General features: G+C 36.3%; 1 protein-coding gene across 1 annotated transcript in view; it reads right to left on the bottom strand.

Moving 5' to 3' along the window:
• The window catches only part of HSD17B11 (hydroxysteroid 17-beta dehydrogenase 11), a 33,562-nt gene that overhangs the window by 5,895 nt on the left and 15,212 nt on the right, over positions 1–12,455 (bottom strand). The window contains exon 5 of the mRNA XM_025998121.2: positions 7,513–7,650. Coding sequence (XP_025853906.1) covers positions 7,513–7,650 — 138 coding nt within the window. The remainder of the gene's footprint in view (positions 1–7,512; positions 7,651–12,455) is intronic.

The raw sequence follows: 12,455 nt of genomic DNA, 5'->3' as shown, positions 1-12,455 counted from the left end.
CCTTCCCATGTATTCCCTCTCTCTCTCTCTCTCTCTCTCTCTCTCTCTCAAACAAATAAATAAATAAAATCTTTAAAAGTCTTGGGGAAAAAGCCAAATACCATTATACAAGTTTTATTATTTACTAAGACTGTTTAGTAAACAATTTCTAAAGTATCAGAGAAAATTAAAATATATATGATATGATCTTTCATTCTCAGCCTAGGTCAGTCATTTATTAGAATACTATGTTCACCCTGAACCCTGAAGACTACATAGGAAAACCTGGAGATGCAACAGAAAAGGAAATGTAATAATAAAGGTGAGTGCTTTTGGCCCAGAGGAGGTAAAAATGAAAGGCAATGGAAACCTGAAGAAGACTAAGCCCTCCTTTGCCTAGGGCATAAGCAGAGAACCAAGGAGGATGAATCTAGAAACTGAAAGATGCTTGTGTCTTGAAGTGTTCAGAAGGAAATTCACTTTCTAGCATATTGCTATCAAACTTCACTACTCCCAAGTTCCATGAAAACTCACAACCACCTATGTAAACAGTACAGCATACTTCCACATTCCCACTGTGGCCTTGTGAACCTACCAATCAAATGATATTGCATTGACTAAACTTTTCTTAGTGTACTTCCTCTCTTTACCCAAAATCTCAGCCTCTGCCAGAGAAATTTTCATTAAATTTAATGGCTGGCCAAGAATACAATTTTTAAAAGGCCAAAAAGAACAGGCTTCCAGAAAATAATATCTTGGAAGAATAAAATCTTAATCATTAAAATATCAGTACATGGAAAATTTTTTTCCCCTGACAGTCTAATGTTAATAAGAGTTGCAAATCCTATTAAATAAATGTTCATGATGGATTCTGTAGAAACTGTCCCAAAACACTTCAGGCCTATCTATTGGTGTGGGGGAGAATTTATGTGGGGGCAGAGTAATAATACTTAGGGACAAAGAGTATTTTCAGGCAGAACTAAATGTTTGATTATCTAACTACCACTTGAGTGGTTAAGTAACTTTGGGGAAGATATTTCTACTATTTAAAGTTTTTTAAAAAAGGATTTTGTTTTTGTATTTAATCTGAAAAATGGGGTTAATGCAGTGGTATGCTAGTAAATGTTTCACAACTGGCTCTCTAGGGCACAGAATTCTCCATTTTGTAGCATTTAATTTCTATGGTGTAAATACTCTCACCATGGCTGGTTTCAAGCTATTATTGCTGAATGAGTATAAGCTCAGCGCTCCACTGGTAATGTGCATGGAAGTACTTGATGCAGTCATACTATACAAATGTTACTTGTCACCTTTTTTTAATGGTACTAGCCAACAAAAACTATTATCTTTCTGTAGCACACACAAAAATTAAGCTTTTAAAAAGAAAAATTTTATGTATATTTCATGTAGGAGTGATGTTTTTAAAAGGATATTGAACAAAAATAATTCTTGGCTGTCAAAAAAATTTAATCAGGATAGCCAATGACAAGCTTATAAATTCAGGTTATGCTACATTGTTTTTATCACTAATTGGAAAGAGAGAGATAACTTATTGAGGGAAGAATATTTAATTAAAAATTGTTCATATGCCTAACAATAGAGCTCCAAAATACACGAAGCAAAAATTGATAGAATTGAAGGAAGACACAGTTTAAAAATAAGAATTGGAGACATTAATCTTACTTTCACCAATGACTTGAATGGCAGTATAACCAACTAAATCTAACAGCATCTATAGAACACTCCACACAAGAACAGCAGAATTCATATTCCTCTCAAGAGCACAAAGAGCATTATCCAGGACAGACTATATGTGAGACCACAAAACAAGTCTCGTTAAATTAAAAAAAAGACTAAAATCATACAAAATATGTTCTCCAACAATAGAATAAAATCAGAAATTAAAAGCAGAAGGAAAACTGGAAAATTCACAAATATGTGGAAATTAGCCAATGGTACAAGGAAGAAATCACAGGAAATTAGAAAGTACTTTGAGATGAATGAAAAAATACAACATACCAAAATTTATGGGATGCAGCAGAAGCAGTGATCAGAGGGAAATTTATAGTTATAAATGTCTACATTTTAGAAAAACTCTGAGATCTCAAATCCATAACCTAACTTTTCACTTTAATAAACTAAAAAAAGAACTAAATGTAAAGCAAGCAAAATGAAATAATGATTAGAGCAGAAATAAATGACATGGAGAATAAATTATAATAAAAAAAATCAATGAAACCTAAAGTTGGCTTTTTGAAAGATCAACAAAATTGACAAACGTTTAGCTAGACTGACCAAGAGAAAAAGAAGGAAACTATTATGAAAATGAGGACATTACTGCTAATCTTACAGACATATAAAGAGTTATAAGAGAATACTATCAACAATTGTATGCCAACCATTAGATGACCTAGAAGAAATTCCTAGAAACACACAAAGCACTAAAACTGATTCAAGAAAAAAATATAAAATCTGAATAGATCTTTAATCAGAGATTGAATCAGTAACCAAAAAACCCCCAGCAAAGGAAAAAGTCCAGGACCAGATGGCTTCATGAAAAATTCTATCCAATGTTTAAGGAATTAACACCAGTCCTTCTTAAAGTTTAAAAAAAAAAAAAACCCGGAACTTGTCCTAGCTCAGTCTACAAGGCCAGAATTACCCTGTAAATAAAGTCTAAGACTAAGATATCTTAGGATATCTTAGAAAACTAAATAAAAATATCTCTTATGAACATAGATACAAATATCCTCAACAAAATCCAGCATCAAAGCAAATGCAGCATCATAGTAAAATGATTATATACTATGGCCAAGTGAGATTTATTGCAAGAATGCAAGGTGGAGGTAGGGGGCACCTGGGTGGCTCAGTTCATAAAGCATCCAACTCTTAGTTTTGGCTCAGGTCATGATCTCAGGGTTGTAAGACTGAACTTGGTATGGAGTCTGCTTGAGATTCTCTCCTTCTCTCTCTGCCCCTCCTCTTGCTCTATGCTCTCTTTTTCTCTAAAATAAGATAAATAAAAAGAATCCTCCAAGAATGTGAGGTGGTTTATCATATAAAAATCAATCATTATAGTATATCATATGAAAAGCCCCATATGATCATCTCAATAGGCACAGAGAAAGTATCTGACACAATTCAACATGCTTTCATGGGGGGAAAAAAGCACTCAACACACTGGGAACTTCCTTAAGCTGATTTCACAAGCACTTACATGATACAGCTTGGTTTCTATAAACAGAGTGGAGTAAAAAAAAAATAACAGGACTTGTTAAATATGATGATCATCAGCCTTTCTAATAATAAAAAGATGATAATCAGCCTTTCTAATAATCAAAAATGTATTAATATAACACAGAAGTACTTTTTTCCCTCATCATTTGATAAAAATTAAACATGTGGTAATATTCAAAGCTGGCAAATATCTCGCTGGTGGCGGGATAAATTAGGACAATCCTTCTGGAGGGAGTCTAATAAATCTTTCAAAAGTAAATAAGTTCTTACTCTTTGATCCAGCAATTCCATTTCAAAAAACCATAATCATAACAAAATGGCTAGAAAAGTGAACAAAGACATATGTACATACACATATACACACAATGAGCTTCCCAATTATTTTTTATTCGTCACTAGTAGAGCTTTGTCAGAAGAGGGCACTCTTGCCCACAAGGAAGGTTAGTTTGTGCAGCTTTGTCCTGGGGGCAATGTTAAAAAATTCAATTATAATAATAAAAAAAAATACGGTGTCTGTTTTTAACTGCTTAAAGACAGTCTGGGCGAAAAAATTGATTCAAATATATTATATCAGGGTCCAATGAAGGTTTTCCTCTTGAAAATAATGGAGGAGGGGCATCTGGGTGGTTCAGTGCTTGAGCATCTGCCTTTGGCTCAGGGTGTGATCCCAGGGCCTTGGGATTGAGTCCTGCATCAGGCTCCCCGCAGGGAGCCTGCTTCTCCCTCTGCCTATGTCTCTGCCTCTCTCTGTGTGTCTCTCATGAATAAATAAATAAAATTTTTAAAACAAAAAAAGAAAACATTGGAGGAAGTTGGCAAATCTTATCCTTGAGATGAACTCACCTCTTACTTTGACACTTCCTTTTAATTGTAATGGACTTTTAAAAAAATTTATTTTTATTGAGATATAACTGACTCATCACATATCAGATGTAAGCTTAATATATATGGTGTGTTGATTTGATACATTTATATATTGCAATATGATTACCATGGTGGAATTGGCTAACATCTCTATCGTATCACATGATTTTGTGTGTGTGTGTGTGTGTGTGTGTGTGTGTGTGATGGGAACAATTAAGATCTAGCCTCTTACCAACTTTGATGTTTATAATACAGTATTGCTGTCTACAATCACTCCGTTGCATATTAGATCTCCAGGAGTTACCACTTGCAGGTTTTTCCCTGAAACAATTATCTCAATTCTCCCACCTGCTGCCTCTGGTAACTACCATTCTACTCTGTGTTTCTATGAATCCAGATTTTTTAGATTCCACACATAAGTGAGATCATAGAGTATTTAACAGGTTATTGAGGTTTTTTTCATCTTTCTACTCCTCCTGGTCAGCTCTACTCCTCAGGTCCCCAAATTAATTCGTCCTTTGTGTTCTCTCTTTAGGGCCCAATTAGGGTTTTCTCGACTAATACAGATTAATCAAGACACTAACCTTCTGAAGTAAACATGTTCACTTTTGTTTTCTAACAAAATCGTATCTTAAAAATAGGCTCATGGTGTGCCTGGGTGGTACAGTTAGTTGGGCATACAGCTCTTGGTTTTGGCTCAGGTTGTGCTCTCAGGGTTGTGGGATCAAGCCCCATGCTAGGCTCTGCACTCTCAGCCTAGAGTCTGCTTGGGGTTCTCTCTCCTTCTCCCTCTGCCTCCTCCTCCCTGTGCACTCTGTCTCTCCAAAATAAGTAGATAAATTAAAAAAAAATAGGCTCTTGGACAATTTGATAGATTCTTCGGGGAGCTTGAGATCTTTGCACAGTCACCAAATTTCCAGCTGATGTCGACCTTCTACTCTATCTACCTATGGGCAGACATATCTAGATTAAGGTGTATTAAATAGAACCTTCTATTTTCCCAGAGTGTCACACTGGATATCCTTCATTAATTTCGAATATATTTTCACCAAAGGCAGACGAATTGGGGAAAATAGGGAGAAAATTTGAGTATGTAGAATAAAACTTAAAGACTGAATCCTATCATGGGGGGAAAAAAGCACTCAACACACTGGGAACTTCCTTAAGCTGATTTCACAAGCACTTACATGATACAGCTTGGTTTCTATAAACAGAGTGGAGTAAAAAAAGGGCAAGAGATCATCCAAAAGTAGACCCACTTACCTATCCAGATTTATTGTAAAGATGACATTTCAAAGCAGTGAAGGAAATGATGTGTTATTTAATAAATAATGCAAAATAACTTATTAACTATTTGGGAAAAACAAGCAACACCCTGATCTTATTTCTTAAAGTAAATTTGGGTGGAGCAAAGGTCTAGATGTGAAAATGCAACCATAAAAGTATTAGAAAAATATAGATGGATATCCTCATATGCTTGGAGTGAAAAAGACCTTTATAAACACCTGGGAGAAACGAAAGGCCAGGAAGGAAAAAAAACTGAGAAATTTTAATGTAAAAATAAGTAAAAATAAGTTTAAAGGCAAATAGCAAGCTGGGGACAATATATATGCAACATCAATGGTATATGAAAGGGTATCTTGAATGTACAATGAACTCATAGGTACCAACTTTGAAACTCGATGGCTCAGTAGAAAAGGTGAGCAGAAGCCATGTAACAGGCAATTCACAAAAGAAGTCAAACTACCAAAAAACTTAGGAAAACACTTTAGCTACTAAGTCATCAGAAAACAAAGACGATCCTTCACGTAGGCAAAAGGCATAAAATCTGCAGAAGGCAGATTGGTGGGGAAGTGGAGGTGCTCTTCCTACACTGGTGGCCATGAGTGCAGATTGGCAGAACACTTCTGGGGTACTTTGGTAGTATGTACAAATATTTAAAATTTGCATACACTTTGACCCAGTGACCCCTCTTCTAAAACCTACCTGAAGGAGGGGCACCTGGTGGCTCAGTCAGCTAAGCATCCACCTTCTGCTCAGGTCATGATCCCAGGGTCCTGGGATTGAGCCCCAGGCATTGGGCTCCTTGCTCAGTGGGGAGTCTGCTTCTCTCTCTGCCCCTCCCCTCACTTGTGCTCTCTCTCTCAAATAAATAAATAAAATCTTAAAAAAAAATAAAGTAAAATAAAATCTACCTGAAGGAGATGGTACTAAAATGTGAAAGTGTGTGTGCACTAGGATGTTCATTATAGCTGTGCTATGGTAAAAATCTCTAGTAGGCACAACTGTTCAGACTAAGTAATCAATACAACCTATGATAAAACTCTGTATTTACTAACAGGAAATGATGTCCATGACACAATGCTGAGGGAAATAAGTACTTTACTTACAGCTTCCAGAATCCCATGTGTAATATATGCCAGTTGCATAAAATTCAGATATTTAAGCAGTACATAGAAAGATGTCTAGAAGGATGTTCATCAAAATGTTAAGAGTAATCTGCACTGGATAGAAGGTTTCAAGGAAATTAAAAAAAAAACAACCTTTCTTATTTATTTGTATTTTTCTGTATGTTGGAATTTTTAAAAAGTATGCATCATGCTTATGAAGACATTAAAACTATTCCCAAAGGGGAAAAACATTAAAATTTAACCTCAGAATTGATCCTTTAGAGTTTTATTTAATTAATTAATTTAGTTCTAGAGAGGGAGAGGGCGTGATGGGAGGGGCAGAGGGAGAGGGAGTGATGGGAGGGGCAGAGGGAGAGGGAGAGAGAGAATCCCAAGCAGGCTCCCTACCCAGCTCAGAGCCTTATGCGGGGCTCGATCCCATGACCCTGAGATCATGACCTGATCTGAATTCAAGAGTTGGATGCTTAACTGATGGAGCCACCCAGGCACCCCTATAGTTTTATTTTTTAACCGAGTGAAGACTGGTTGGTACTCATTTTAGGGGATAATCTCTAGATAACCAAGCAAAAATGTTTTTTACACTGTGGTCCTGGGTTATCTGTATCAGAATTGCTAATGATACCTGCTAAATAGAGTCTTAAGGCCCCTTCCCCACCACTCCCCTATCCCAGACAAACCCAAGCAACCAACATATCTGGGGATGGGACCCCTACACGGTTCCCAAGCACTCCTGGTGAAATGTATGTATATTTAAGTCAGAGAAACATTGCTTGGGAAAATTAAAAAAAAAGGAGGATTAGCAAGTTCACCTGAGTTAACTCGTATTTATATTTATGTACATTCTCTCCCTCACTTGTCTCTCCACCTGTTTTCCCACAATCTACAAGAGCTGAAATTGAGATGAGCTAAGGGCATCGAATATCAGGTGTTCTAAGGATTAAAATATTTAAGAAACTGCACAGAATGGTTGATATTCACACTAATAACCAATCCTTTTGTCCTCGTTTCTGTCTCAACTTACGCAGTACTTGGGTTTTTGATGAAGCCAGTGTTTATGAAATTAGGGCAGAGACATGTTGTTTTGACTCCAGTTCTTTCTAAGGCAGCCAGTTCTTCAGTCAAAGCTTTATGAAATCCAACAGCGGCAAATTTGCTTGAACTGAAAATAAACAGAGAGGTCACAAAATAATTCAAGAAAGTTGCTGTATCTGCTTAATTCAGATGCCTGTTTTCCCTAGTTAAGAGTGGTCCTGTGCCAAGCCTCATTGCCATGAGCTAAGTCTCAAGTTCTAGCCCAGACCTACTGAATCAGTATGTGCATTATACTTAGGTAAATTTATAGACATTAAAGTCTACAGAAGCAGGGCCCCTGGGTGTCTCGGTGGGTTAAGAGTCTTGATTTCTCTTGATTTCAGCTCAGATCATGATCTCAGGGTCCACACTCAGCGGGGAGCCCGATTGGGATTCTCTTACTTCCTCTCTGGTCTGCTCCCTGCTGCCCCCCACCCCTGTTTCTGCGCAAGCGCGTTTGATCTCTCTCGCAAAAATAAACCAGTAACTCAGTCTTTAAAGTCTAGGAAGCATGGGCACGGGACGCTTACTGCATCCCAGCGTCACTTATTGGAATGAGAACTGAGTAGGTTCAAAGGTCTTGCCAGGAAAATTGGTAAAGTGTTTGTTTTTGTTGATGCTGCTTCCATAAGATTTAATATCGCTATAGCCTGTTAATTATTTAATATATCCAGGGAAATACTCTTGGGCAAGTCCTATTTTTTCCTTTAAGTCTCAGTTTCACTTCCTCAAAGAGGCCTTCCCTTACTCCTAGTCTAAATTATTTTCCCGATATATAGTAACCTTCAGTTTTTCAAAATAGCCTGTTTAGGATTTGTGATTAAATATTTATTTGGATGAATTTTTTTTAACATCTGTCCCTCATAATTTTACTATAAGTTTCATGACTATTTTGGTTTCCAATAAATCCTCAGGGCCTAGCATAGTGCTTGGCGTATAACAGCTGCTCAATAAACATTTGTCAAATCAAAGAATCGAAAGGCAAAGCAATTCTTATTGTCATAGCTCCTTCATTTGGCAAGAGAATGAAAATTAATCATATTCTAAGCAGATATTTCTTTTCTAATTAGTTTAAAAAAAACCCTAGCTTTATAGAGAAATAAATTCATGTATCATAATTCACCCATTTGAAGTGTACAATTCTATGATTTTTGGAGTATTACATTATTCATCTTAGAAAATTGTGTGAAAATATATATGGTAAAAATATGCCATTTTTACCATTTTTAATTGTGCAGTTCAGGGCAATTACTGGATTATTTTTCTATAAGTCTGTATTTATTAGCAATTATACAAAGTAGTTGTAAATTTGTGCCAATTAACCTGTGCTTTGGAAAATACAAATATGTGCAAAGTTTTCTCTCAAAAAAAATTTTTTTTAAAGCTTAGACATATACTCAAGGCTTAAAAGATAGATTTCTAGGGGATCCCTGGGTGGTGCTGCGGTTTAGCGCCTGCCTTTGGCCCAGGGCACGATCCTGGAGACCCAGGATCGAATCCCACGTCGGGCTTCCGGTGCATGGAGCCTGCTTCTCCCTCTGCCTGTGTCTCTGCCTCTCTCTCTCTCTCTTCCTGTGTGACTGTCATAAATAAATAAAAATTAAAAAAAAAAAGAGTTTAAAAAAAAAAAGATAGATTTCTAGATTTACTTAGGTAAAATGTAAATCTTACCTTGAAAAATGACACAAAAATAATCACATGTAAAATTGATCACTATATGTCAGACACCGTCCTCCATTATTCAGATGTATTATTGCATTTAATCCTCACAACGACTCTTTGAAATAGATATTACCATGATCCTCATTTACCAAAAAGGAAATGGAGGCACTGAGGGAGTTGTTGGTTTACAATCCCCTTGGGAGCTTCTTGGGTATAATCTGAAACTGCTCCCTGCTGTACATGGAGAGCAAGGAGAGGCTGAAGAAAAAAAAGGCAGGCCACTACAGATTGGTGGATGGCAGGTGTAACAAGCGAGGGAACCTGGGAGGCTCTTCTAGCACAGCTGCAAGGTGAGTAGATTTCCTCACCCACCTGCCAGAATCTTAAAAGTTTACAAGAGGCCTTAATTGGGTTTAGTCATATATACCATCCAGATAGTCCTGACATCACCTTTCTATCTCAAGGCTGTGTCCTTGGGGCAGCTTTTGGGAATGGGGAAGGCAACAGGATACCATGTTCCAAGGACAGGGTGAGGTGCAGAGGGAGCCTCTGATTGCCTAGGTTCAGCTTACAGCTCATGTCTTCTGAAGGACCTCCCCCAACAGGGTTATAGGACTTGCCCAAAGACACGAGACAAAGTGGGAGAATCAGGCTTTAAATTGGCGCGATAAACCAGGCCTCTATATGATATAGTCTAAATTTCATTAGCTCACAATCAAGTTGAAAGGCAAATGACAAACTGGTAAAGCAGTTGCAGCATGTAAGACACGGGTAAGGGTTAATATACGGCAACTTTTATTAATGAATAAGACAATCCTCTAATGGATAAATGGTTAAAGGACATTAGCAGAAAATTCACAATATAAATATACCAATGGATCTATGCATATAAAAATGTTTTATTTCAGGAATAAAATAAATACAAACTAAAACAAGATGGAGTTTTTGCCTAGCAATAATGGTGAGAATCTGAGGAAATTGTTTATCAACATACAGAATATTTTCATTTTATATCATTGAACTAGGAATCTTTTCTTTAAGCCTTAAATATATGCTAAGCTTAAGAAAAAAGATGAGAAAGAATTTCCATAGCTTTCTCCTTTCCAAAGCACAAGTTAATTGGCAGCCTTATCTGGAAGGCAATTTGGCAAAAGGTATCAAATTCATTAAAAATATGCCATGCTTTTAGATCCAGTAATTGCTCTTATAAATATTTATCCAAAGGAAATAACCAATCTTGTTTCTAAAGATTTATATTCAAGTTAGTCTCTGGGATATATAGTTCATGAAGGCCAATGGTTGGAAACAATTTTATTATTTATTTATTTATTTATTTATTTATTTATTTATTTATTTATTTATTTAATTCATGAGAGACACACACACAGAGAGGCAGAGACATAGGCAGAGAGAGAAGCAGGCTCCATGGAGGGAGCCCGATATGGGACTTGATCCCAGGACTCCAGGATCATGCCCTGGGCCAAAGTGAGGTGCTCAACTGCTGAGCCACCCAGGCAACAATTTTATATATCTGGCATGGATAGCTGTTGTTTTTGCCCACCGGCATTCTGATTTCCTTATTCTGGTGACATCACTCTGATTTTGCCAGGTAGCACCCCTCTCTGCCTCCCCATACAGTAGTTGGACCATCTAGTTAGAGTAAACTCTGGAACTAGAGTGTTTGAAAGACATAACTGGGAAATCATGGCTTTTCCTCCACCTGCTGGATATTGAGAGGCTATTAACTTTGGAGCTGCTACTGACAGATAGAGGAGAGCCTGCCTGAGACTTTTAACTACAGAGCTAAAAAATTCCTCTTTTGGTCCAAGGCCATTTAAGTTTTGTGTTCTTTGCAACTGAAAGAGTCCTGGCAAATAAACTGCACAAAAATAGTGGATAAATTGCAAAACAGTGGCACATATGTGCAGCAGGATATCATGCAAAAAATGAAAGTGATATTGCACATATGTATATATTAATGTGCAAAATGTTCATTTAAAGTTTTAAAAAGCCACGATTATGTAGGCAGATTTCTTTCAATGCTTGACTGTCTACCTGTATTTAAAATGTCCTAAAATGATAATAATTTTTAACCATGGTTATTTCTACACGGTAAGATTATCAGTACATTTGTTTTCTTCTACTAAACTGTATTTTCTGATTTTCCTTAAATGAACCAAAAGTGCACAAACATATTAAAGCTTAGAGTAAATGATATTAAGTGTATTAAAAGAACTCCGTATTTTTCAACTTCAGGGTGCATTTGTTTATATATATATGAAAGCTAAAAGTGAGTGGATTTTTTCTGCACTTTGTAACATTACATCAAATTTCTTATTATTAATAATATGAATTAATATTTCTTTTTCCAATCATCCTTTTAAATAACATTTCATTATAAGCTAATAAAGATCAGGACTTGATTTTGCCATGTCTTCCCATACTGGTGACTTTCATACATATAAATTGGCTCTTTAAGTTGACAAGAGATATTAGCCAGAGTTTCGTGGTACTTTTAAACATTTTCGTTTTAAAATCAAGATACTTTTGGACAAAATACTTAGCAAGCAGCAAAAAACATTTTAGAATAGAATTAAAAGGTGAACATCTCTCATGGTGAACCCTGTTTTTTTATCTTGGACTTTTCATATTAATCATAAAACTGTTGAAATGTAACTCCAAAATAAATTGAAACATTTTTTTTCCAATAGAGGTGATTGGATCTGTAACAAAGTCTTTTGCTATGGCTGTAGCAACTCAGGATAATGGCAGCTAACAGTTGGATTACAGGGAAAAAAACCCAGGTAATTCCAGATCCTCTCTCATTTCATTTCAACCTTCAGGAGCCAGAGCATATAGGGTTAGTTCCACTGAGGCAAAGCATTCTGGAAGCTAAAATGAGAGGGGGTACCTTGCTATTTTGTGTGATTACAGGGAAGTAGAATTGGAATGTAACACTAACAGGTACCCTCCTGTTATTGAATACTTGTAGGACTCCAGATTCTATACTAAGTGCATTACATTATATGATTTAAACTTTACAGCATCCTGGTGATTGAGTTAGTTTCTATGATTAATCTCTTTTATGGGTGAAGAAAATAAAGCATAGAGGAATTGAGGAACTTGTCAAAGGTCACATAAAGTTAATTATTGAGTCAAGATTCATAACAATATGATTCATAATGGTTTCTTCCTGAAAACAACCCAAATGTTTGTAAATGGTATTACGGA

Source organism: Vulpes vulpes, chromosome 4 (assembly GCF_048418805.1).
Source record: "Vulpes vulpes isolate BD-2025 chromosome 4, VulVul3, whole genome shotgun sequence".
NCBI classification, from domain to species: domain Eukaryota; kingdom Metazoa; phylum Chordata; class Mammalia; order Carnivora; family Canidae; genus Vulpes; species Vulpes vulpes.
Note: the sequence above shows the minus strand (reverse complement) of the source record. Positions and strands in the feature narration are given on the sequence as shown.